Source organism: Athene cunicularia (assembly GCF_003259725.1).
Source record: "Athene cunicularia isolate RWA chromosome 3 unlocalized genomic scaffold, athCun1 chr3_part1, whole genome shotgun sequence".
In the NCBI taxonomy this organism is placed as follows: Eukaryota; Metazoa; Chordata; class Aves; order Strigiformes; family Strigidae; genus Athene; species Athene cunicularia.
The window spans coordinates 112,006,254-112,033,090 of NW_020799097.1; the positions used below are offsets into that span (position 1 = coordinate 112,006,254).

At 36.8% G+C, this 26,837-nt stretch overlaps 1 protein-coding gene across 1 annotated transcript in view; it reads right to left on the minus strand.

Moving 5' to 3' along the window:
* The window catches only part of XRN2 (5'-3' exoribonuclease 2), a 50,621-nt gene that overhangs the window by 15,613 nt on the left and 8,171 nt on the right, over positions 1-26,837 (minus strand). The window contains exons 4-27 of the mRNA XM_026845778.1: positions 26,617-26,728; positions 25,477-25,535; positions 25,308-25,397; positions 24,131-24,203; positions 23,980-24,030; positions 23,477-23,634; positions 22,980-23,054; positions 22,740-22,873; positions 22,593-22,650; positions 22,396-22,503; positions 21,338-21,382; positions 20,228-20,359; positions 18,846-18,961; positions 15,364-15,499; positions 11,731-11,838; positions 11,562-11,651; positions 10,979-11,051; positions 8,305-8,388; positions 7,388-7,485; positions 7,162-7,241; positions 5,288-5,344; positions 3,149-3,217; positions 2,920-3,054; positions 1,399-1,526 (exon numbers count right to left, since the gene is read on the minus strand). Of these exons, the coding sequence (XP_026701579.1) occupies positions 1,399-1,526; positions 2,920-3,054; positions 3,149-3,217; positions 5,288-5,344; positions 7,162-7,241; positions 7,388-7,485; positions 8,305-8,388; positions 10,979-11,051; positions 11,562-11,651; positions 11,731-11,838; positions 15,364-15,499; positions 18,846-18,961; positions 20,228-20,359; positions 21,338-21,382; positions 22,396-22,503; positions 22,593-22,650; positions 22,740-22,873; positions 22,980-23,054; positions 23,477-23,634; positions 23,980-24,030; positions 24,131-24,203; positions 25,308-25,397; positions 25,477-25,535; positions 26,617-26,728 (2,269 nt within the window). The remainder of the gene's footprint in view (positions 1-1,398; positions 1,527-2,919; positions 3,055-3,148; positions 3,218-5,287; positions 5,345-7,161; positions 7,242-7,387; positions 7,486-8,304; positions 8,389-10,978; positions 11,052-11,561; positions 11,652-11,730; positions 11,839-15,363; positions 15,500-18,845; positions 18,962-20,227; positions 20,360-21,337; positions 21,383-22,395; positions 22,504-22,592; positions 22,651-22,739; positions 22,874-22,979; positions 23,055-23,476; positions 23,635-23,979; positions 24,031-24,130; positions 24,204-25,307; positions 25,398-25,476; positions 25,536-26,616; positions 26,729-26,837) is intronic.

The window sequence follows — 26,837 nt, forward strand, 5'->3', positions numbered from 1 at the left end:
CAGCTCCATCTATGTAAGGCACAGAAAACTGCTTTGAAATAAGTATTTCCCACAAAGCGTCAAGATTCGAGCTTCAAAAGACATGAATAGCAGTATAGGGACCAATGGGCTCATGAGTACTTTCGCTCTTCTGAAAACCACACAGACGTTCTGGTTTTGGAGATTAACACAAAAATGTGATGCCTGTCTGGTAGTTCTGCCCATTCCCCACGCTCTTCTTAGATTGTGTTTCTTAAATACTTGTTTTCCTTTAATCAAAGTTAAAACTGCTAGGCTCTCATATTCAATCTATCTCTCCACTTAAACCAACATGATACCTCACAGAAGAAAGCTTCTGCATCCACTGCTCAACTAAACTTCATCTAATTTGGGACTGGACAATAAGTTTAACTCAGAGTGGCCATACGGTATTATTTATTCATTTTTTCATATATGGCAAAAAAGTCAACTATAAAAAGGTTGACAGCTTCACTATGCAGTAGTGTGGTCTTCTCTATGTGACAAAATCTGGAGTTCAAACTTTATCTGTCAGCTGTTTAAACTTCAAACACTTGCACAATTCAATATTGCAAGACTGTTCAGCTGAACAGTGAGAACTTCCTACTTTAAAACACCTTTTTAGGTAGTTTAGCCAAGTTTCCTCCTGTCTCAATCCCACCATTACAGCTTCTGACCACAAGTAAAGAGACAGGGCTCTTTTTGGGAGTCCTTTACACAAGTAATTCCTTCACAGGATGAATTCCACTTCAGGTCACACAAGATTTATCTTACCACTTCCAGTGACCCAGCTGTTCATTAAGTCAACAGCAGTGGCATCCCTGACCTCCTGACCATCTCCTCCTACCTCTTTGCCAGAAGCTGCAACACCTACAGCAGGCAGGCAGAAGTCAACAGATGACTGTGAATCATTAATTTCCATTCACTCTGGCAACTCAGCACCAAACACAGCTCTTCTGCCAGTCCTACAATCTCTCCTGATCTGCCACCATGCTTTATGCATTAATTATTTTATGTGGCCAGCATCCTTCTCTTGTTGTTCTTTACAGGCACAAAGTTCCAAGCTTCTACCAAGTCTGCTGATGTTGAGATTCAGCCATATACTGAATACGTTCCAGATAATAAATACTATGAATCCTTAGTACACAAAGTGCTATTCTTCTTACTATATTTCAATACTGGGCACACCATTCAAAATGGCATCTCCCTTACAGACACATAATTACATTTTAGTACATTTCATTACAGCAGTTCCATAAAGGAAGAGCAATAGAGAAGAGCAACACACAGTTAACGAAGATGGATGCATTAATCCACTTTTTATTTGTAATAGTGCAACAGACAAAAACAAAACTGAAATATTTTTCAAACTCAGAAATGTAGAAAGCAGAACCAACTTACTTGACAACAATTTCGGAATCTGCTGCTGCCCACTCAGAAGCGGCCTGGCATACGGGCTCCCATACGTTCCAAGAGGTACTGCATTGGCATACATTCCCGGCATTCCTCGTTCCCTTGGCATCGTATGGCTATTATGTGTAAGAAATGGAAAGGAAAAAGAATAGGATGTTTTTATGAATGCCATCTTACAGCACAGCTGCCACCCAGACCATCAAATGCCCCAGCCCTCTCCAGTGCATCAGTGGAGGTGTTCACAAACACAACACAGTGACTTGCTTACAGATCAGGGTCCCAGGCATACCACAAATAAAGCACACCCTTTGTGAGCTGTCCCAGCAAAGACTCTGAAGTTTCTATAGCAAGCCACAACAAGCAGAAAAACATGTATTTCATGCAAACTGTAGAAAAGTGCAGTAAAACTGAACTGCTGTCACATTTCCTAAGAAATAAGAGTTGATAGAGATGCAGGATCTGCAAATATAAGTGTACCAATGTCTGCCAGGCCTTTGCTATTTTTCCTGTGCAGAACTACATTCACTGTTTGTGGTGTCTGTCACCCTGGACAGCAACTTAATGAGACATCATATGTGATCAATAACACAGCTATCCTTTTTTTTTCCTAACTATGACATGAAACAACAGAAGGTGGTTCACAAGTGTAGCACTGGAACAATTATGCTTTCCAACCCATGGATGGAGAGAAGGGTGTTGCTTTTTCTTCAATCAGTGGCACCAGAGCCACAAGATGAAGAAAGTATTTTCTCTTCCTGAAGAGACACTTGTGTTCAGTTGCTCAGAGAGTATATTCTTATTTATTAGTAATATGATCTCCTTTAAAACATTGTCTTTTCTGGTTCTGATAAAGATATGGCTCCTTGCCCTCCCCAGTAAGGAAAACCATTTCATTTTATGTGTAATATATAACCTCAGCTCATTCTGAGCTCAGAAGCATTCTTGCACTAAACTACAGCACCTGAGAAAGTTACTTGGACTTTTGGAGAACTAATAAAAACTGACTGTGGCAATGCCTTGAAAAAGCAACAGTCGAATGGATTGTATTGTGTAACATATGCTTCATACAAGGGTCTTCAAAATGTCTTCATTTTTAAGAGTGTACAAGAAATTCTTGTGTCTTCATAACAGTCTTAATTATCACTTGTGTGTAATATTCTCACTGTACCTTCTGTACTTCAAGCAAGTAACCACCATACAAGTTGAAAATAACAAAACTCAACCCCCAGTGGGAAAGCTAGTTAGAAATATATAGCAGAACCTTCCCCCAAATCAAGAAGAATGCAAGGCACTACTGCAAAACTATAGAAATCACAGTTTTCATCAATACTGAATTTAAGTATCACATGCCAAAGTTTTCAACACGGAACACCAGCATCTAACCTCTGACAGTCCATCCCCACCCAGCTGTTTCTTTTCTTTTCTTTCTCTCTTTCTAAATTAAAGGAGCAATAAATGAGTAGAGTCATCTCAGCAAGGCAGTCACAATAACAATGCCGCCAGTCTTACCCTAAAGTTCTAAAAGCTGACTGGTCCAAATGGACTGGTTTTCTGTCTCGGTTAAAACCCAGCTGTGGTCTCCAAGGCCTGCCATCACTGTTGGTTTTTTCCCAGTCTCCTGGCTTCAGAACCGGAGCAGGTTTCCTTAATATTAAAAACAGTTCCATAAATATCAGAGCAAATACTCAGATCAATAAGAGAAAATAGTATTATTTGAAAACTGACAACTGATACTCACTTTGCACCTGGTAACACTGTGGCCTTGAAAACAAAGTCTTCATCAAATTGTGGATCTTTGAAAGAGATACTAGAAAATATTTGAGGATTAGGTTTGCTTGGTAATTAAGACAAGATTTAAAAGTAATTGCTGCTTTATTAACAGTGATGTACACAACAGAAAAGATAAAATACAAGAACCCATGACTTAAACTGCAAACTGCATTTCTTGCACATGGATATACCAACTATATTGGACTTGAATGTCAAAATTATTTTTCACAGGGTGACCTTTTTCCTCCCCTGTATCAATAGCCAGTCCAAAAGAAAGTTTAATGTCTAGAAAACAGTTAGTCCTATATATGGTAATGAAAGTGTCTTCTGCAGACCCTTAAGTACAAATCCTCTAGTCAAAGCACTGATTGTACTTGGCTGTCACAGTATAGACAGAAAGGATATCAGCTTGCTACGCAGTCTAGTCAAAATTATACAAAACTTAGAAGCAGGATTTCCTGGGCCCAGGAGTTTTTATCTTGAAAGGCAGCTTAGCAGTTGCATGCAGTTCCTGTGGAGGGATATACACCTGTTTTCACTGACACCTTGCAGACCCAGCATTTTGAGCTGCCCAATATTAAACAGTAGATCAAAAAGTGGCTGAAAGCTTAACTTCTGCTGGTACAATGTATTATATGACAACTTGAGTTTCCTCTAGGAATATTCATCCATATTCCTAGCAGTTCCAATCTCCTGGTGTAAGCATCCAGGTCTCAGGTAGGTCCCACCAGGGACGTGTTCGAAGTGCACAGCACCAACCTGATTCCTGTTCCCTCACTACCTACCATTTGATATAGAAGAATTCTTGGGATGCCAAGAAAGATAAAAGTAAACAGCTAAGCAGAATAATCTCACTGTTCCAGCTGAAATATGTGTGTCTCAGCACAGAGAATGAATGAGGCTTGAAGGAAAGAGAATAATAGTCCCTTGGAAAACTCAGCCAAAGTCACAAGAACTGAAGAGTAGAACCATGACTGCTCATACTATCTCAAAAGACAGGAAGAAAAATCCTTGCAATAGAGAAATGGACAGAAGCATAAAACAATTCAAACCTCCTGACAGTGGCAGATAGAAAGCCAAAAGCTACCTTTAACTCATCATTCAAAGTAACTAAATACCCATTTCAGACATTTTTTCTACAATATCCTGACAAGCCACAACTTAGCATTTCATACTGCCTATAGACAGATCTAGCTTAACCAAGTTATACTTCCGCTGAGGAAAAAATTATGCAGACACACCACAAGTGATTTTCAGTGTCTCAAGTATCTTATGTGTCTCAAGAAGTGAAAGGTTATAGGCTCAAGCATTACATACCTATTATACTGTGCCAAATTAAGTGAGAATGACATACAACACACTACATCTACAGAAATTCGCTGTCAAGTGCAAGAGTAATTAAAATCTTCTGTGACCACAAAATTTACTCTTGGAAACTCTGCATTATTTTTTATTCATTATGAAGTTTCTTACTATTCTCCCAAACATCACATTCAGGTAAAGTCAGCATTACTCCTTTACTTCTTAAGGTCATGAAACTTGTATTCTCAGAATATTCTGGGAATTACTAGGAATAAAAATGGATAAACACTCAAGAGGCCAAAATCCAGAGCTGTAGGGCTCTCAATCAATACAAAATTGTTTCAGAGGCTTGATCTCATGAACGTTCATTTTTCTTTAATTTAAAAGGCTTGATACAGACTATCAAGTTCTGTAGGTATTGCTCTTTGCTTGTGAAAGACCAAGAAGTCCCAACACAGAGGAAGCAGAAAAATAATGGGAGGAAAGATGAGGTATTTCTGAAAGGATGAAACACACTGGGTTTGATGCACTGAGAACCTCCTGTTTTGGACATCCCTGCAGGGCACACCACTACACATACTCTGCTTAATCACCCTAACCTAAGCCCACTGTGTTACAACATAATATCTTGGATTCAATTCTCACAGAAAACAAGGAACGTTTAAAGTAAAAGCTTTAATTTTATTAAGAGACAGATTGTGTTGCAAAGTCAACAACACAAAACACCAGAATAAAATAAGGTTTGATTGCTGTAATTTGCTCCAGGACAATAGTGCCATTGCATTAAAACCCAAAGTTTACTTACCTGACTGCAGAATTTTGTGCAAGATCACGCAGCATTGGAACAGGAGACTCCACTGCCCTGGTGAAGAGAAAAACCTCTGTCACAACATCGTGTTATGTATTTCTCACTATTACTCCCACTTTTGTTCCTCTGTCAACTGTTGACACATAAAAGGGATTTCAAAATTAACTTGCCCTTCCACTAAAGTAAATACTTCAATAAGCAATGGAACTACTGAATCCTTATTTCTTAATGTCATTACTTTTGCAGCTGATCTGTGTGGATTCTCTAGTGTCTAATGGTGGGTTCACACACTTTCCACTACCCAACAGCCTATTTACAAAATTTAGTACTATTCTGCACCCTGAAAACCTCCTTGGACTGCCAGGGTTTGATTATAGCAAGTCAACAGGTTCTCGGAGGGCAGGAGAAGACCAGAGAGACAGACACACATGCAGACACCACGAAGACACAAGCCTGATTCACTAGGAAGAAAAAGGCTTTAAAGAAAATAAAAACCCAAAACTTAGCAGCTGTTTCCACAGCAATTAAAGAGTCTCCTTTCTGAGATTTAATAGGCCAACTGAGGTGCATTTTAACCCTTTCCTTCTTTCCTCCAGAAAACTTTACCACTTCAATTCAAGCAGACAAACACCATGCTTGAGACAACTACTCTTATCAATCAGAAACCAAATTTCTTTGTTCACCCTACTGTGCACAACTGTCACAGACCCATGGTACACAGAGATCACAAACCGTAAACATGCTGGCTGAATTGGATCCAAATTTTTTTAGCAAAGTAAGACTTATTTTGAAGTGGTAATATAAATGCCTGCTTCACAGAATTCCTAGCAAACTAGATCTCTAGATTAAAAAAAAACAAACCAAAACCATTTCTCATGCCCTATCGAGGGAAGACAATGCCTGAAGAGTTTTCTTTTTTCTGCATTGCTGTTCCCTCCAAGAACAGTTCTGACTTGCTCATATTCTTCACAAGCCATGACAAGAATAGAGAAATGTATATTAGCGAGTGTGACCTAGGATACATTATCTGTCCAACGAAATCAGAGTGTTTGTGCATTTAATGCAAATGAGTTACTGAACACCTGCTTATGCCTCTAAGCAAAGTTAGATAAATGAATGCGCATCCTACAATGTGAAGATTACACTGATAATTTCTCAAACTAAATGCATTATCCAGAAAACAAAAAATATTAGCATTTTCTGTATGTGTAGTTGGTAGTAGTCCTGAATTTAGTGCTATAGCCTAAATGGAAAATGGCAAAATATCTCTCGTATATCTCTGCGTCTGGATTTTTCTTTAATGCAATTAATATTAGCATATAAAAAGCAGAGTTGTGGTTTTTTAAACAGCATGCACGATTGGAAGTTACAGACAGCATTAAATTAACATTCATACAAAAGCAAAGGTCCAAACAACATGACCTTACTGAATAAGGGTGCTAATCACTACTACTATTATTATTATTATATAGACCCTGTTTACCTATTAAAGTTCAAACATTACTAATACATAAAAATCAGTCTTCCAGAGATGAAACAAACAAAAAAGATCCATCAGCAGTTAAAAACACACATTAGAGCACTTTCAAGATTTCTGATGCTGCTTTAAAAGCGTAGTTCTGAAATAAGAAAAAAAAAGTGGTCCCAGAATGAAAGTTTTACTTGCTTGGTTTTCTACATATGCTGCTGATAGTATACACCTACTATGAAACCTAGCAGAAAGCATGTTCAGCATCAGAACTAAATGCATTGCCTTGTCAGTAGTTTTAGGTTTCTCACTATGGGTACAAAGATATTTTTATTTAAATGTACACATAACTGAAGGAAATGTCCTTTAGCATCAAACAACCCATACTAAAAGCCATACTCACTGATCTGGGAGAACAGCATTTTCATTCAGCGTAAGCTTTCCCTGGATTCCATGGCACAGTTCTGGGGGTATATCTACTGGCTGAAAAAAAAATAAAAAACAGTTTATTATGAAAATACATTTACTAATAATATAGTGTTATGAAAAAATAATTTTTCAGCTGAAGTACTTTATTAGACCTCCACTTTCACCATTTACACAGTCCCTTAAGAACAAGTGCAACATACCTCTGTATTTTTGGTCTTGTACTGTTCTACAACAAAGTCACAAAGTGGATGGTGTTTTCCAACAAAGAGAACATCACCACCAAGGCTATTTCTTCTGTCTAGAAAAGAGGAAGAGAATAGGATAAGAGTTCAGAGCAAAGAGGGAAGGAAGGAATACAGCAGACCAGCATGCCATCCTGTTGGCATCTCCACGAAAGGAAAGCTTCATTGTGATTTAGGAGAAAGCTTTGAACATTCCTTGAAAAGACAAGGGACTGCCCAGAACAGGATGTCTCTGGTCACAAGGGTAGTTAGCAGACAGTAAAACAACAGGAATTTCATGTTCAGTGGAAGGAATGTTGAATTTACAACAGAGTAATGTTGAAAATACAGACAGGCTGGTAAAAAAGAACAAACCAAAAACCCTAAAAACCCCACACACACCTCAAGCAGTTTACCTACAAGAACCAGCTATTATTTTTGTACAATGGAGAAAGTAACACATATATTTGCTTATATAAGCTGAACACAAAGCTTCACATATCATAAACTGGACACAGCCAGCTTATTGGTCAGAACAGCTAATATACCTATCAAGTTCTACCATCAACTCTAATCTTGGAAACAGTTTATTCTTTTGATGGCAACATATTAATCTAACAAGTATTTTGACAGTGTATACTGGTAGAAGCTTTTTGTATGATTAAGCTGCCATCTAATCTTCAAGTAAAGTCTTATGCAGGTCTACTTGAGTAAAAGAGAAGTATGTGAAAACTAAAAAACCAAACCCACTGAGGACCATTCCAATTACCACAACCATCCATGAAGGGGCTACAGCCTGCCATAATTCAATCCAACCAAACATTTAGTACAGCTTCCTCAATTAGGGTGAAACACAGTAGTAATATCAAGTTGTAACAAAATAACACAATTCCTACTTTCTTCAGGAGTGAGGTCTGGGTAGACTTCTTCCAGTGCAGCTCTAAGGCGTCGCTCATCAACAAATGGTAATAACGCAACACCTAGAAAAATCAAAACATGATTTTTTCATACTTGTTGAAAAACAAAACAAAACCAAACTCTCTAGCATGAAAAACTCCAATAGATGTTCTACCCAAGAAATAACTGTTCTGTCAGTCACACAAAAGAAAACATACATTTTCAGAGGTTGTGACCCCGCGGGCTGTTTAGAGAAAAATAGATCAGTGGTAGTGCAGGTTGAAAAGGAAAGCTTATCTCCAAGCACCGCTCCATCCTTCTCCTCCCCAGTCCTGTGTAGACACTGGGAAGCAGTAACCTCTACCCACACCTGCTTTATTGAGGAACAAGATGAGCTCAGTAAGACAGTCATTATTTGTGCCATTTGCTACAGATACTCCATGACAGAACTCAATGCTGCTTTATTCAAATTAATTTAAGAGAAAACAATGGAGAAAATCACTCCAAGTTCAGCAATAAAGATATTATCCATTAGAGAGTGTTCATAACAGCTATTAATTTTACTCCAAGATAACATGGGGACTCCTCTCAGGATCAAAATCTCTCACTAAGCAGCACACCTCAGAGCCCACTCAATCATACAATGAAGCTGGAGAATAGCCTTCCCTGGTATGCTCCAGTATATGTTTTCTTATATTATAAAATTGAAAAAAGCACTAATAAATTTACTATGAAAATTCTTCAAATATTTACTTCTGTCACCCTTATTATGAGTTGGAATCTGAAGTAATTACTTTAGTTTTTATTTTATTTCTCTTACTGTGAATACTAGAACTTTTCCTGACCAAGGTGACAGTAAAGACTTTCTACTAAACTGATATTCAGGGTTTCATATTTTTGCCTGTACCAGTTCTACCAGCAGGAACATGTCAGACACGTTTGTCACCACTCTACGGTACAACATTCACAGAAACTTTGGACTTCCACAGACTGAGATTCCCTATCTAAAACTTGGTCTGCCTGAAAAACTTTTGCTTCAGAAGTTTTATCTTTATGTGGCTTTATTAAAACAAATACTATTGTCCTGGAGCTGAAAGGTCATAACCTAAAACTTTATTTGGAGTGTAATTACACCAGAAGCTCGTATCCTCTCCTAAAAAACCATGAAGTGTTAAGTATGTCACACATTTACCTGAATCAGAATTTTGTTTAGTCTACTGTAAAATAACCAGGAGTCAAGCCTGCTGTTGCACAGCCTCACCAAACAAGAAATCTGCACTGTCCCTGCTTATGAAGTATGAGGATAATCTTCACACAGACTGACTGCTGCTTTATCAAAGACAGCACTAGACCTCAGCAATGTTCAAATTTCAGCTGGAACATAATACTTGTGAAGGGAAAAAGTGATAAGCCTACTCTGGAAAACAATTTATTTTCATCTTCACAACACAGTGGTGGAATGACAACAAAACAGGAAGTGTTCATGGCTCAGGAGACTGCAAAAAAGATTGATGAGAATTCCATACGTTAATCCAGAATAAAGAAATAATAATGCAATTACGTATTAAACAAATCAAAAATAATGTTACAAGCTGAAGAAAGCATGTGGAAGATACTTAAAATACTACTGCTTTAGACTGTAGATTTGATAACTGGACAAAAGAACTACGGAAAGCTGCCAGAATTACAACAGGGGTAAGAAAGGGCTTCAAGTTAGAGGGAAAACCTGCTATGCAACAAATACCTAGGAATATTCTCTTTGATTCTGGAACACTGTCTAATTGTGCTATTTCAAAACATAGGTGAGCTGCCTAGAGAGAAGAAACATAGAACCTTTGATGTCAGCAGGAACCTCTGGAGATTGTTTAGTCCACCACTTATGCTCCAGCATGGTCATGGGCTGCTCAGGTTGCCCCAAGCATGTTGCCCAGAACCACATCCAGCTGGGTTTGGCATCTCTCAGAACGGAGACTCCACAACCTCTCCGGGAACACGTTCCAGGGTCTGACCACCCTCAGAATAAAAATGTGCTTTCTTATGCTCAAATGGAATTTCATGTGTTTCACTTTCTGCCCAAATAATTACTTATTATTATTATTATATTGGGCACCTATAATTGAGATGTTACACTACTGGCTCTATAGGGTAATCATCCACAAAATTTGGCAGACCTTTAAAAGTGATACTCTCTAAAGAAAGAGGTTGCAAATACTGTAGCTGTTTTTCCCATTCTTCGAATGCATCCAAATATTCCTATATTCCCCAAAGCATTTTTTGCAAGGTACTAATGAGGCACTGATTGATCAGAACAAGATCCATTAATTAAATGCAAAGGAGACAAATACAATTACACCGTAAAACTGATAAAAACAGAAAAATGATTAATCTATTTCAGGATAAATTAACAAATCTAGAATGACTGCTGAAATTACCAATAATCATTGCCAATCCTAAATCAGTTACTAAACTATAATTTGTTCTTCACACGAATTTCTTTTAAAAAATACACCTGCTACAAAACAATTTTCCCCCACACCAACTAACACAAGTTACCTGTATGACTTGGTGCATCATTATCTTAAGGTAATTTTCCACCTTCTTTCTATTTTTACATAAGATTCTAAAGATTAATGTCAGTGTACTATAGCTAAAAAAAAAAAGTTGACATTTCACCTTGCCAAGCGTATTTCTTCCCATTTAAATCAATAGCAAAATCTTCAGGGTAGAAGTCAATTATGCTTGATTCCTGTATTTGAGAAAATTTTTAAAAAATCATTAAAGCAAACTATGAAATTGATTCAGAATGCCATGTAGTACTCTACCTTGCAGAGAGTGAACAAACACAAAGCTAAGGAGGATGCAAAGAACTCTAACAGAAATATTTTTTACTAAATACCATCTAAACACAAAGTGTGGTAGGGCACTTCTGTTACTTAAGAGTATTGAAACAAGAAATTAAGCGGGACAGAATAATTCAAGATAACTGGGTTAAGGTATCTGCTCTCCAATTAAGTTTTGCAAGGTTTCTATAAGAAAGTAAACAGTCTTACTAAAGAGTAAAAGAGTCAGGAAACAGTTTTTTTCACTGAAATATCTGAATTCAAAGAATCACTTTAAGGATCTTTGCAGAATCTCTGCAATCTGCAAAAATGTTCCCTCCTGGTCTCCATTATTCTTCTGCCTAAAGTAAGCAACAGCAAGTCATGCTCACAGAACTGCAAGACAACATAACCTTACAGAATACAAGAATTCTTACTGGATCTGTCATGAGCTTCCTCCATGTTGGTGGCAGAAAATTTCCACTTGCAGCTGGAAATACTCCCATAAGTTGTTCAAGAGGCTTAAACTGTTGAAATTAAACAAGCAGATGTAGGACACTTCTAATGAGCTGTTAAATCATAAATAGATAAATAATTATGCCCTACCGGTTTTGAGCCTTTCTCAAAATCTGAAGGCATGTCTGCAATACCTTCAAAGTCAGAAGCAAATGGAGCATAGTGAAAAGGGTAATACCAGTTCCAGGATGCACAGCCCTAGGGTAAAGAAACAAAAGGAACAAAATCAGACAAACCAGAAAGGCAAAAGCAAAAAAAAAAAAATAATCATGTAGTGCAGTCACTAAAGATGACAAAATTTAGCCCAGCATCAACCAGGAGGAGTCCCCATGATTAGAAAAGAAAGAGCTCTTGCCTCTAAAGGTACTCTGGACTTCAGGTTGGGACTTAACTTTTCATAGCCAGACTAGAGCGAGTGAGTTCACTGGACAGTGAATGGAGACCTCGGGCATTTCCTCGGCAGCACAGAACAGCAGATAGACTTCTATGCCAAAGTACTCTTGCTCTGTGCTAGGTTTGAGTCACTAAGGGAGACAGCCAAAGAGACAGGACCTAGCACCAGAACGATACAAAAGACCTTACAGCAGAATCTTAACCTTAGCTTCAGGACACTGTAATGTACCTCATGCCTTTTTCCTCCACCTCGAGAAAAAACACACGAGCATGTGCACAAAGTCCAATGAAACCAAGCACAAAAATTTCTTGCAAAGAGTAGGAAATCATAGTCTATCTGTACAGTTAACCAGTTCCTGGAGCTGAGGAGCCTGCACCAACTGAACACATTTTCAACTTGTGTAGAGCTGCTACCACATCTCAAACAGGGATGACACGGAGAAGGAATCTTCAGGTTCTTTGTTATTACATAAAGAGCAGAATTGTGTCAGTCTGAAAGCCATCAACAGGAACAGAGGAAGTATTTTTCTGGCAGCACACAATTTGCACTACTGGTTTTCAATGCAAAATCCCACCACTAACTTGGGTGTCTGGAGGACCAGAGAACTCTGATGTGATACACTCTACAAGGTGTGAAAATGTGAACAACATTTGTTGCAGGTTGAAAAGTATTCTGGTTTTAACTGTTACTTTTCTATTCAGTACCAGCACTAATACACACTTTCAGTAATACTTCGCTTTTCCCCTCTTACTCTTCTGTCTTGAATATTGGGACATATAAAGTACATTCACTTGAAAGAGGCAAAATAATCCTCAAAATTGAGAAAATGAAGTAAAAAACCACATCAGAACACAATGCACTCTGTAAAGGAAACGTGGCTCTAGAAGGTCTAAGTCAAGTTTTCACCTCCTCAGCTATTTTTCTTAGCAGTACCACTTGAAACAAAAGCCTACCATTTTGACTTCCAATTCTGAATAAGTAAATGTCAATGAGGCTCCTCCAGTGATATTTTTGGTATAAAATTACAGAGACTACAATTATGAGATGCAGTTCTTCAGATGGTTTCAGTATGTTTCAAAAGCCAGGTGGATGGGTTTGTTTCTTTTTTTTCCCCTCCCCCAACAGATGTTCTCACTAGTGGAACATGCTCTGCATTATTAGCTTTATATAAGAATAGACAAGAATGTAATGTATTCTGTCAGAAGTTTTATGGACAGTGAGCAGTAGTTATTGGAAGCAATTCTTATTATGGTAAAAAGAAGGGAAAAAAAGCCACACACAAGCCCTCAAAAAAACCTATTCTGGAATTCCCCTAGTCCAACAGCTTCCTATTCTAACTTCCATATCGGCAGAAAGTGAAGTGACTGCTGATTCATACTGACACAACAGACTGCCCATGTACAGCAGGTTACAGTATCTTGAGTACACATAGTTCAGTTACGCATATATAAACAGCAGCACATGCAAGTATTTCATAGTTGCACTATTTTGTCTGCAATGTAATTTTTATAAGGTTTAGAGACAGACTTGCCTTCTTTCTGAGTAAGTAAAATGGCAAAAACAAAGCCCTAAACATTTGTGTATTTTCATAAAATTTTCCTTTGGAACTTTCCTAAACCAGAAAATATTTTCTGTACAGTTCCTTTGCCTTGAGGTCTTGTTGTCACTCCTTAATTTCCTTGAGAGCACTATGGTCCTGCCTGAAGTTGTTGTCAACTTCACCAACTTATTATCTGCAACTGTAATCATCTATCACTTCTATACGCATCAGTCACTTCAGCCAGAATGTCTACAAACTCAGAAGGACAAGGAGTCACATACATACATCTCAGTAACTAAATTGGTTTTACAAGCTGAACTAGCGAGTGTTGCATAGGGACTTGCCCGTATTGTTTAAAGCTTGGTATAAGGCTGTTTTCCAGCTCCTATACATTTAAAACCACAAATCTCTCAACCGTGCACATGCAAATGCAGCCCTGGTTTGAACAGTTATAAAAGCACACGATGTCTGCACAAGGCCATGACCACTGGTCACAAAGCAATGAACACACACACCCCATGCACACTTTTTTGAATAAAACAAACTCAATTTTACAATCTTCAAATGAGTATAAATACTTCGGTCACCTCGTAAATATTACCTCAATTTTGCCATATATTCCCTTCCTCTAAGCCCTTCAGTTTCCCTTAAAAGTCCAGACTGACTTTTGCGGTGGTTTTGTACCACTAACAGTTTTCCAGCAAGTAGACACCTACAGCTAACCTGACTTACACACTTTGGAGACATATGGGCATATATAGGGTTCTAGAAACATATCTTGCCATGGTTAATTTGGTTTGCTTTCAAAAATCTTTAACTGCGTGCAGGATCATGGCAATTTCCACCTATAAAGGTGTCCACATGACTTTTGTCCTTTGCAAAAGAAACTACTCAAGGATGGGGAGAGCTCAGTTCTCCTGCAGATCAATGGCCACAGACTTGCAAACCTTAAAGTCTATGATTTTCATCTACTGTAACATGCAAGTCAGACCCAAACTCAACTAATTAGTACAGTGGAAGTAAAGGGAACACACAACCTTTTTGTTTTGGGGCAGGGGGGGAAGAAGTACATGTTAACATAAAGTAATTTTAAGATTGCATAGTTTTCTGCAGGCATGCAAGGTATTTGCCCTGCCTGTGCTGTAATTTGGACAGCTGTGAGCCACGTATGAAAAACGTGCAGTTTTATCAACATGGCACTGCATTCAAGTTACAAGTTCTGCTGAGACAGATAAACTTAATCAGCTTGAGCACATTCTGTTCCCAGGTCATACACAAAATATAACTTACTTTGTCTTCAGGGCATGAAGCTAGTTATTAACGATCAGTGCAACAAACCCCTATATGTCTAACTCTTGCCAATCTGACAGCTCAATTATCAAAAGATTTAAATCAGATACAGATTACTTCAATCCCAATACACTTCATAGAATATCATTACAATCTATGGAGGAGACCGACAACTCTGTTCCTTTCAAATCTTACTAATATTTCTCAGGCTTTGTCCTTTGTTCACTTGTTCAGTCATCTGCCATTTTACTAGGCATGGCTATGTATTGCAAAAAAATAAAAGCATCAGTCCTTAATGAACTAACAAGCACCATTACTGTAGGTGAGAAACAAAAACTGCATTCAAATCTTGAGTGTCAAATAGAATGGGCATTTATTTTATATCTTAAAAAAAGCACTGCTTTCAAAAATGAGCAATGGATAATTATTATTTCCCAAAAAGAAATAGGGTGCAGACACAAAAGAAAAATCCAGTTTCAGAGAAGAAATTTCTGAGTACCTGATAATAATATCTGAGAACCCAGCAAAGCCCTTCCACATAGGACTGTACAACTTTACGACGGAATTTCTCATCAGAAGCATCAACATCAAATTTGTTTTTATAGTAGCGCTGTTTCCAACCAGTTTCCCATAACCTGCATAACAAACACAAATAGATGTCAATACATGTTAATATATGCACATTTACATATCTGAATTAAAATATAAGTCAAAGTCACTTGCTACTTCAATTTGCATTTTTATACAATATAAACAAAACCATGAAAACTGATACTCAACAGCAAGAGAGTAAAATTTGATGGTTAACATCATAGAAAATCTAGATGAAATTCTGAAGCTACCATTCTGATAAACATGTCTTCTAAGTACTTGTGAGGAGCTGGGTAGATTTTCAAACACGTGCCTGCTGCTGTCAGGATTTTTCAGAAGAGTATTGTTCCTAGTCGGCAATTTCATCTTTCATATCAGGAATCTACTACTAAAACTGCCATCTGAACTTTGTTCTTTAACCCTTCCAACCACTAGAAAGAGGAAAAAACCTTTTTATTTTGTTTAATCTACCCTAGGCCAAAATCTTTATTTTACTGGAATATCTTCTCATAACAAGTTACTTCCTCCATTCTCAATGCCCCTCTCAAGCTGAAAAAAGGTATCATTTCCCTGCTACTCAAAACAAAAAGCAAATAAATAATAAGCAGCAGCAGGTTGATTTCTATGTTCTGTTGCTGTTCAGACAAGCTATGATTATCAGCAGAATTATCCGCAACTCAGGAATCCCATGCTTGATGACTCACATCAGACAAGTTCCCTTTTACATAGGGATTTTTCCATCTTTCGTGCCAGAGATGAATATTGGAGTCAAAAGAGCAATCTCAGACATCATTTATCCTTATTTCACACAGCTCCCCCTTATGTCTGTCTATGGATGGGGCAGGGGAAAACAAACACTTGCTCATCTTTGACAGACAAGCATCCGAATCCCTCAGCTCTATACATAATGGTAGGGAAAAAAAGTGAATAATGTGCTATATTGTGTTACATTTCAAGCAAGAATATTCTCTGAATATTAACAGTAAGCACAGACCATAGGTTCCTTGAAAAACTGAAAATGCAGGGGAACAACAGCTGTGGTGAGCATGGGCAGCAACAGGCATCACTGCCTACAGACTCCAGAGCTTTTCTTTCTTGGACATGTTACCTGCTCACTACATTGGCTGTGTTCCCTGTCATTCAAGAGGTGACATGTAGTTTTGGGAGAACAGCTGTTCCACAAGCAAGAAGCTATTAATATGCACATAAACCTTCAAGTTGTTAGTCCTAACAGACACGACGTAATCTTGGAAATTCCAGTTCAATTCAGAGACTGCCATCTAAAGAGGTAGTTTAAGTAATGGAAAGATTAAGCTCTTCTTAACATTTCTTTCAATCATGACATCATGCTTCAGAACTGGTCTCCCTCACAAAACTACCTGGGTGGTTGGGTTTTTTGTTTGGTTGGGTTGTTTGGTTTTTTTTTAGATTTAACCCTACTATTCACCATAGTACATGTGTTTTACACACACATCACCGAATTCACAGTAATTTTGGTATTCGAGCAAACTACAGTAAAGCAAATCACAAATCTGATTTAGAAATTGGTTAAACCAGATAATCCCTTAATAATGATTTTTTTTTAATATTGAATTTTATTCTCAGTAATTCAGAACTTGGCATTGATTATCACACCTGAAAACCATCATGCAAGACCCCTTTCCACAAAGCCTGTGACCACTTTAAATTACATACAGAATCTGAAGCACACAAGTAGCCTGTGGGGTCAGCTCAAACTTACACTTGTCAATCTCCTAGAGCAATGAATAGCATACGAAGCCTTTAAGAGAGAGCAAAGATCGACTTATGCTGTTGTACGTGATGCATATCCTTTTGGTTTTGCAAAAAGGATCTTCCTTTGTTTCTGCATCAAGCTGGTTGCCTGATACAGAGATACCTTTTAAAATATGACCTGAGCTAGTTCAAAGATGATTCAAACTGATGAGGAGGTAGGAAAACCAAGAGATGTTTTCAAGACTAAGAAAGTCAGGTGAGTAAGGACAGAGCTAGTTGCACTGAAGTCTTGAAGGACAGACTCAAGAACACCTGCAGTCTATGAACATCTGACCCCAGGAGCTCCCTGGCAGCTAGACACTTGCATAAATTTCAAAAGCCTTTTCTGTAAGATAATAAAAAAACAATCTGCCAGATGACTTGAACTATTAGTTCTAAAGACATTTTAAACACAAAATAAATTTTCGCAAATTCTCTTGAATCTAGTACATTTATGCAGTTGTTTCTACTTAGCGTGAGAAGCATAAAATTATTTTCTACTCAGAAAAGGATCTGAATAAATAGTCTAAGCTACAAAAGAGCTTAAATAACTGCAGACAAAAGTAGCATACCCTTTTGGTTGACAATATCAACCCTGTCAAAACTATTGCTACTCGTAAATCAGCATGGTTCATTCACACTAGTTGCTATAAAACTCTTAAAGGTTCTTTTAGATCTCTGCTAAAACTCAAATGGAAAGCAACATTAATTTTTTTCCTGATTTTAGGTAACAATTCTGCTTGCTTGATTTAAAAAAAAAAATAAAATCCATTCAGACCTGCACGTACAAGAAAGAAAATAAGAATGAGAGCTAAAATATTTGATAGTGGAAAATTTGATGGGCTAGATATCACAAATACATCACAACAACAGTGCTGGACACTAGTGACCAGTACTTCACAATAAAGTAACCCCCTTATTGTTTTCCTATGTCCACCTGTGTCACTAGACTCTACAGAAAACAAAAACCTACTGGTTGCATTTATAAGAGCAGAATCTTTAACAAAAAATGGTTAGAGCCTTCACTCTTCACTTAAAGAGCGATAGCTTGATTTAAACCTTTGATAAATGCAGACTCACTGGTAATTCACTGTCAGTTAATTCTCATAAAATTCCTATCCCTTAATCATCTAGGGACCAGCCATCCTAAGACATTTAAAGAAACTCGTCATAGACAAAACAGGGCCTGCTACAAATCAAATATGGAGGAAAACATATTGCAGCAGTCAAGATAAATAATACTGTACATGTGAACATAACTGAATTTTATGGGTTAAATAGCTCAAAAATTCAACTGCAAAACAGCGGCATTCAGCTCACATAATCAAAGCTGAGCAGTGAATGTCTAGCCAATCTAGTGCTTGGTCTCAAAGGGAGTAGTGGCTTGGAGGATGAAAACCTGCACGCATACTAATCTAGATACTTAGATTTAACAGCTATAGCTTACACATCTCACTGGAATTTACTGAATATTCTAACCCTCCACATTAATTACCAGTGGATAAAAAGATCATAGAAAAGCATCTGAAGGCACTGCTGCTCTTAGATAAATGGCATTAATTAGACTGCATCTATTTCAGCAATTTCCTAACAAAGTGCTACAAAAAATGGTTTCACCTGATATTATCCTCTGGCTCAGGTTCACTGTCACTATCTTCAGCTTTTCGCTTAATTCCTCCTGTCAGGGATGGGCTGCCATCGGAAGTGAGGCTGGTATTTGGAGATGAAGTTGTCTAGGGTCAGAATTATTACAGATAAATTGTGGGGAGGAGAAAGCATTTATTAGGCATTTTAAATTCAAGTTAAAATTAACAGCTTTGTGATAATAATGTGCAGTGGTTTTAGTTCCCCAAAAACTCAAGACAAAAGCTACATAACCCTTAAGCTATTAAGTCAAGTAGCAAAGTAAAAGAACAACACATCTTTGTATTAAAAGACAGGCATTGATACATGTAGGCCAAGAAGTTCATTGCACTTGAGAGAAAAAGATGCAATAAACAAGACCGTATAAACTGTTAAAACATGTTATTTTTGATATATTCCAATTTCACTTTACAGCAACAATGAAAAAAGCATACACAGACTACCATAAAAATGCTGCTTGTAATTCAGAACTGTCAGAAATACTCCAAGTTTCTTCACAACTGATCTTTTAAACTCCTTTCAAATTTATCTGTTTTAATATTATAGTCTAAAAGAAACTTCTCCCACTCCATAAAGGAACTGATTTGCTTAACCCATGTGTAAAAGTTTCAAGATTAAAAGGTATGAATAGCAGAAATTATACTTTGAAAAAGTATATTGTATTTAGACTTAAGAGACAGAATACACATCTTTATGATGAAGAGGACCTTTAATTTGTTCACTGTTCGGATGAAGGTTTACGCTCAAAAAGAAAATATTTGTTGTAATTGTTACTTAAAATCAACAATCAAGACTTCTAACACAGCACTCAACTTATTTCCAGTTTTCCCTCACTTTCTAGTACCTTTCAAAAAACTTAAGTTTCTCCTCTGCCCAGTGTAAAGCAACGTTTTGGAAAGCAAAAGCAGCTGCCAAACATGCAGCTATGCAGATCACAAATTTCCAAAATACAGGTATCTATGTCTGTGTGTGTATACAAATTCCAAAAAGAACATTAAAAGACCTCCAGCTCAAGTATTCAGTTTGTGTCCCTCACAAACCTTCTAAGAAAGTTCCTAAAATTTAGAAGGAGGTTTGACTCCATAATTGGCAAACAAGTTTGGGGAGAAGAGCCACCGTATTTGACTCAGGAACATTAACCTCCCAGAACTATTTAATAAGCAGTACCATATCAAACATTAACATAAAGAACACAATTTTATTCAAGTAGTCTCATAAAAATTGGTTATTAAAAGCCACTTCCTTGAAAAGCAAACATCAGAAAATTTATTTTTCAAGAAAGCTTGCTGGGGTAGAAAAAAAATGTGTTCAGAGCAAGACCTTCTACGTGTAAATATCTTTGAACATCTACTTACAGAATTCTGTCTGTCATGCATTCTCATCTCAAAGGCAGCTTGTCTAGGGTTACTGATTGCTTGAGGACTAGATCGATTTCCCAGAGCTTGAGGGGAAAACTGTCCACCAGGAATAAAAGAAGGCTGATCTCTCTAAAAGATAAATGTAGACAAGTATACTGAAAAAGCTGTGTGATCTCCACAGCAACATGATTGATGCTCTCTCACAATTTTCAGATTAATGTTATATAAAACAAGCATAATTTACTCATGCAGTTCAACTTTAGTTATATTTAACAATCTCAATTCACAAGTGAGACTCTTAGATTCCTACAGTTATTAAGCTCTTTAAAAAAAAAAAACAAACAAACCCTGCATTTTGTGCCTGTGTTCTTTTCTACATGGGCTGAAAGGCAGTATTTTGGGGAACTGAGACTTCATCTAACTTACTGGGAAGAATGTAGTCTTTGTAAGCAAAGTGAATAACCTCTTCCCCTCTAACAGGGATAGCCAGAAAATATGTAATTTAAAAGATAAACACAAAATCTAGACAGTACTCATGAGTGGAGATATCATATGACCCTAAAGTTTTGGAAGCTAAGCTTATCTGAATGTTCGAACCAAGAACAATGCTATGTTAAAATGAACATACAAGAGCCCCTTTATAAAATATCAGAATATTTCGTGCATAGAATAAAACTCAACATTGTTCCAATAACATAATTTGAAAGAATTCAGCTTACATGGGTCAGAAAGGGCAAACATGTTTCCACAACAGCTAATGCTTCTCTATTACATCTGAGAGATTTGGCAACTTGCTTGCAAGTTTCAGTATCTGAAATAATTATAGTTTGGGATAACCCTTCCTTGCTTTTTTAGAAACGTGACTCTAATCAAGCAAATCCAGTTTACATCATCTTCCTTTCCTTTTTAAGAAACCTTTAATATGCAATTCCTTCTTTCAAAGCTCCAGTCTACAAAAAGCCAAGAAAAAACCCTTTAAAAATAAATTTACACACGGGCCAGAAAATATCATGATTACAACTGCAGTTTCAACCAACACATCTGCGAAAGCTATAGTATGCATTTTAATTCTTGCTAGTTTTTACACTGTGAAAGGAATTAGTTTACCTTCATTCTTTTTCTTTTTTCTTTTTGTCTCCTTTTAAAGTTATCCTAAATAGAGAATAAATAGAAATAAAGTCAGTCAAATATACAGATTTCTTGAAAAAATATTTCATTATAATTTTCTATTGACCTGAAGGCCATAAGGTTTTTATGTAGTGTTCCGTAAGACATAGGTCAATTCTTGTGTCTGCAAATCCAATGGAAGTGGGATAGAATTTTCTATTCTATGCTCTAAACCTAGCTGTGTATTCAAAGCCCCATAACTTCAGTAATGGCTTGTATGATCTACTAAATTTAGCTATAGCCTTACTTCAAGGTGACAGCAGTGTCAAAGGACACAAGCTCCATTGTCTCCACTGGAACAGTGCCAGAAAGCAAAAAAAAAAAAAAGTAGGAGACACACAAGAGTCATAGAAACAGGAAAATAAGAGGCTCAAGGAAAACTATTTCTTATTCTCAGGCCATGGGAGCTGAAAACTCGAACATCAAACTAGCATTTTCACTTCAAGAACAGTACAGGCTGTGGCAGTTATAAACAAAACATTTTGCTATTACTGACACAGTAGTATTTGACTGGAATTCTGCTCTTTGATTCACAAAGTGTTTTATCTTTTATCCCCTGTACTTAATAAATAAACTGGAATATATCTGAGAAAAACTGCACGAACTGCAGAAACAGACCAAAAGAACAACGATTTATGGACACATTTCAAATGACAGAAGGTACTTCAAGGCAAGAATGCAATTGGAATTCAAATTCCATATTTCACCTCTGCTCATGGATTGCAATTCCACAGGTTGTACCAAATTACAAAACAATTCCCTCTTTGCTTTTAATGGCAACTATTCAAAAAGCTACAAGCAGTAACAAAACTCAGGTACAGTTTTCATTTTGCTGTTGCTTGGGATAATAATCAGAAAAAAAGAGGCCTTGCAGTCCAGGAAAAGAAAATCAACTGGAAGCATGCAATTCTTTTTTGAGTATAGAGAAATTCACTAAAGTTTATAAAAAAACAAACTATGATTAAAACCAAACTCCAAGAATGTAACAAAAAAATTACATCGTCATCTTTTCTCTTTTTGAAAATACTATCTTCAACTTCTCCAACAGCTAACATGATCATCTGGACCCTCTGTAGGTTGACAAAACCACTTTCTGTGAGATAGCCCTGCAAATTAGAAAATAATATAGTTTAAAAAAAGCCTATTTTTGTAGCAAACATACAGATACTTTTAAAGAATAAAAAAAAAAATTTACCCCAGTTTTGTGCACCACATTTTTATATATGTTAACCAAGCGATCAATTGCTCCCTCCCTAAAAGCAAACAAACAAAAACATGAGATTCTTATTTAAAACCACAGTAGGTATACTTGCAGGAAAAGAAAACATATATTCTCATCTACCTGATCTCCAAAGATGGCAGATGAGGAAGAAAGTCATTTCCCACAAAGAAGCACATAAAGACCCAGTCATCAACACTTCTTTCAAAATCAAAAGTGAAAGGCAAACTGGCCATAGTGAGTTCTCTTTCCAAATACTGCAACACACACACACAAAAAAGAAAAAGGACATTAGAAAACACTGCCTTTAGAGATTAAAAGCTTTATTTATATAAAGCAGATAAACTAACTGCTTCAACATACCTCTCGCAAAACACATAGTCGGATGAAGATAAATTCTTGTTCAGCAATAGGAAGACTGTCTGCAAACTGATCGTGCTAAAATAAAAGGAAAGAGTTCCATTACATCCAAGCTCACCTTAAAGTTTCTACAGCTCAATTTTAAAGGCTTTTGAGAGGAGTTAAGAGGTAGACAAGTACAGTTTCTCTAGTTCTTATGCCAAGCATGCATTTTGCTACTTTGTATGCCTTCAGTTACCGATGATTTTCTCTCACCAGTGGAAAAAAAATCCCACAAAACAAACAACAGAACACCACAAGCGAGGATGTTAAGTTTGGCATAATAATTTTGTGCTATAGAAGTACAATTTTTACTTATTAACATAAGAGGAAAGCTAGGTAATTCCAATAATATTATTTGTATTACGTTTCAGCTCAAACCAAGAGCAATTTGAGGATCTCATTAAAACATAAATTAGCTAATATATAAAAAGAATTTCTAGAAAAAGCTCAATCCTTACCTTCCCTTGTTTTTCTCTGGGTAGACCTTGGCAATCTTTAACCTCATGACCCATCTGGTTACAAAGAGCACATGGCTTAGGTTTATTTGGTTTAAACTCTTCCCTAATTATAGTGAAGTTTGGTTCATGTGTAGCTAACCCAAGCATAATCAGATCAGCTACCAATCAAAAAAGAAGAATAAAATAGAATGAAGGATAAACATTATTAAGCTTTTTTTTTTTAAAAAAAAAAAAAAAAAAAGGTTTAAAAGCAAAGTACATTCTATGTTAAGCAAGTGAGAACATACAGATGTGCCTACCCACAAAATACCCAGATAGTACAACTAAGTGAAAGTTAGCCCTTCAGCTATGGACAGCGCTATATATTACACACAGATTTCAAAAACCTAACAAATACACTGGATTATTTACACAAATACAAGTCTAAAAACTACAGCTCAATTCAACCACAAAACAGCAAAAGAAAGCTTAACAGGACACATTGCTAGCAAAAGAGAACTCACCATCAGCCCCACACAGACAATGATGAGTGTTTGGGTCATGGTTTGGTTGAGCTACACAAAAGAAAATTACATTGTCAAAGTCACATAAAATATATTATTACTGACCATACTTCAACTTAAAACAAAATGTTCACATTTATTTGAATTTTACCTCTTTGTCTTCTAATGTAATCCATGATTTTATGTTCACCTTCACCAGGAGCACTAGCATCAGACAAAATAACCTGCAAAACATTTGAATTATGTAAACAATTTATGCCACCACAATAAAAAACCCCAACTTATGTAGTTCATATACTGAATACTGAAACTGACTTCTAAATACTTGAAATTCTCATTTGTAGTTTTACCTAGAATATTATGATTCAAAATGGAATTATTTAGGAGGTTGGAACCAATGAATAGACCCTCATTTTTCTCGACTAATTCTAGGATACTGCAGACATATTTATTCAAACACCACTGAAATTATCATGTTGTTAACTAACATATTTTAAGTTCCCTGCGAAATTATCAGGGCAATCAAAATATGCACTAAGGAACCAACAGATAAAGCAGACATATGTCCTCTTCCATTTAGACCTTTTAAACTCATAGATACACTGGTACACTCTCACATTATACAATTCCTTACACTGACATCCAGATAAGCATTAGTGTTTATAAAACTCATGTCTGATGGAGGGAATTAAGCAGAGTCAACTGCCCTCTAATTAGACCACTTTAACAGTCAACTTGGGGAAAATAAAACAGACAGCTGCATCTGAGAAGACTGACTATTCTGCCCTCCTGTACATAGCAAACAAAGGGTTGTCAGAAACAAAAGTCAGTGGGAGTGGAGTGGTTGAGGAACATGAGGAAAGAATTTCAGAGTCCAGAAAGATGATATGTATTACTTTCATTGCCTGTCATCTATTGTCTTTTACCATTAGAATAACAAGAGAAAATGCAGCCTACCTGAGGTAGCAAACGAGTTAAAAAAGAAATAGTGAAAAGAATACCTATACAATGTATCCTGTCACTTTTTCCCAAACAAAGAAAAAGTATTCCTAAAACCCTGTCTCCCATTATATCCAATTGTGGTTTCTACTATCAAATCTTTTCATTGCTCTTAAAAGAAATCAAAACAAATGGTGCCATTAGACTGTGTTATTAGGATGAAATGTATCTCTGAAGTCCCAGCAGAATGTGCAACTTGGTCCATTATTAGTAACAGCACAGTGCCAGAAGATGAGACAGATCTGTTAAATTTATACTCTTCAATCATATTCCAACCCAGCCTAATAGATCACCTTAATTTTCCTGAAGTATGAAACTGTGAAACTTACTGTCAAATTTTTCCACCCTGGGTCACTGTTCAAACGGTCAGCAATGTAATAGCGGAGACATTTAGCAAGATTGTCCATAAACTCAGTTCCCTAAAAAGTGACAGAAGAAGATAAATTAAACCTTCATTCAGACACTGGCAATTGCTGGTTAAAGTGCAGGATTACTTACTGGGGTAATACAGTTGCTGTCGAATCTCTCTTTCACTTCTTCTGGAGGAAGAATGCCACCTAGAGCAATAAAAACATTTAACAGAAGTAAGTCAATATGGAATATTAAAAAAATATTTGCATGATAAAAACCCAGATGGCTCCTCTGATAATAATTAACACTTACTGAAAATTAATTAAAGAAAACCTAACAAAACAGCAAAACAGCTCTTGCCATTACTTCAACCTTAAAATAAAGTGCTGGTACATTTAGAAATGTTGTTACTTCAGGAAAGTGATTTCATAACCTATTCTGTCAAAAGACTGTGAAAGAAAACTCTTGCTAAATGAGGTAAGACATTAGGAAATAATTTTTTCCTTACATATTCTCCCCTGTGTTTCCACTATCTATTTACTTGGGCTACATCAACTTCTCTCATCTCTGAGCTTCATAAAGGATCTGCGTAGTCCAGAAATGCTACAGAAAGAAATGTTAAAAAAAGTCTTTGTCCCACCTTTTAAATCTCTAACTAGGTTATACAATGGCCTTCTCACTTGGGCTGCAGCATTCACTCCTCCTACAGAGTCACCTAAAGTAATTGCTCCAGACTAGACAGCATGCTTCAGCTACACACACTCCTTTCTCTTGAGTCATGTCATTGTCAACCTTAGAAAGTTGCACTGACTTTGTTTCCTCACTGAGTTTAGAGTTTCTGCTGTGAAATAACTAGCCTTGCTTGCGGTTCATTATTCCCATGCAGTAGTATTTTTATTTGATCCCTGCTTTTAAGCCTCAGCTCTCCCTTCATCAAGCCCTACAAATCTGTACCTCCTTCCATAAGAGTTTTGGTTAGTTTCTCACTGCTACATTTATCTCTGCTCTTCTGTTCAATTTTTTTCTAAAGGAATTAAGAGTATTCAACACAAATCCATTTCAGGCAGGAGACAGAAGAAGAAAAAAAGTGATATTTTGTTTTATCTTTGTTCTTAACTTTGGAAAACACAGATCCACCCTTCCGTAGGCTTGCTATACCCTCCTTCTCCTAGTAATGCACAGACAAATACACACTAAGCTAGATATCCCTTTTCTAAACCTTACTGCAGCATTCAAAACAAACAAGGTGAGTCTCACTTGAAAAATATGATATGGTCACAGTTCTACCTTTTGCCAGAATTTCTTGTCTTATTTTTTGCTTCTCTTCAGCAGCTTCCATGCCCTCCTTTGATGCTCTGAATCTTCTTGACCGCTGTTGGTTCATTTTTGCACGTGGAGCCTAAAAAAAGGTATCACAATGCTTGGTTCTGTTATTGCATCTGAACAATCACTCCCTTTCTGCTAGTTGTTTCTGGCAGACAAGTCTTTTGAAATTGGCCAGTTTGTAA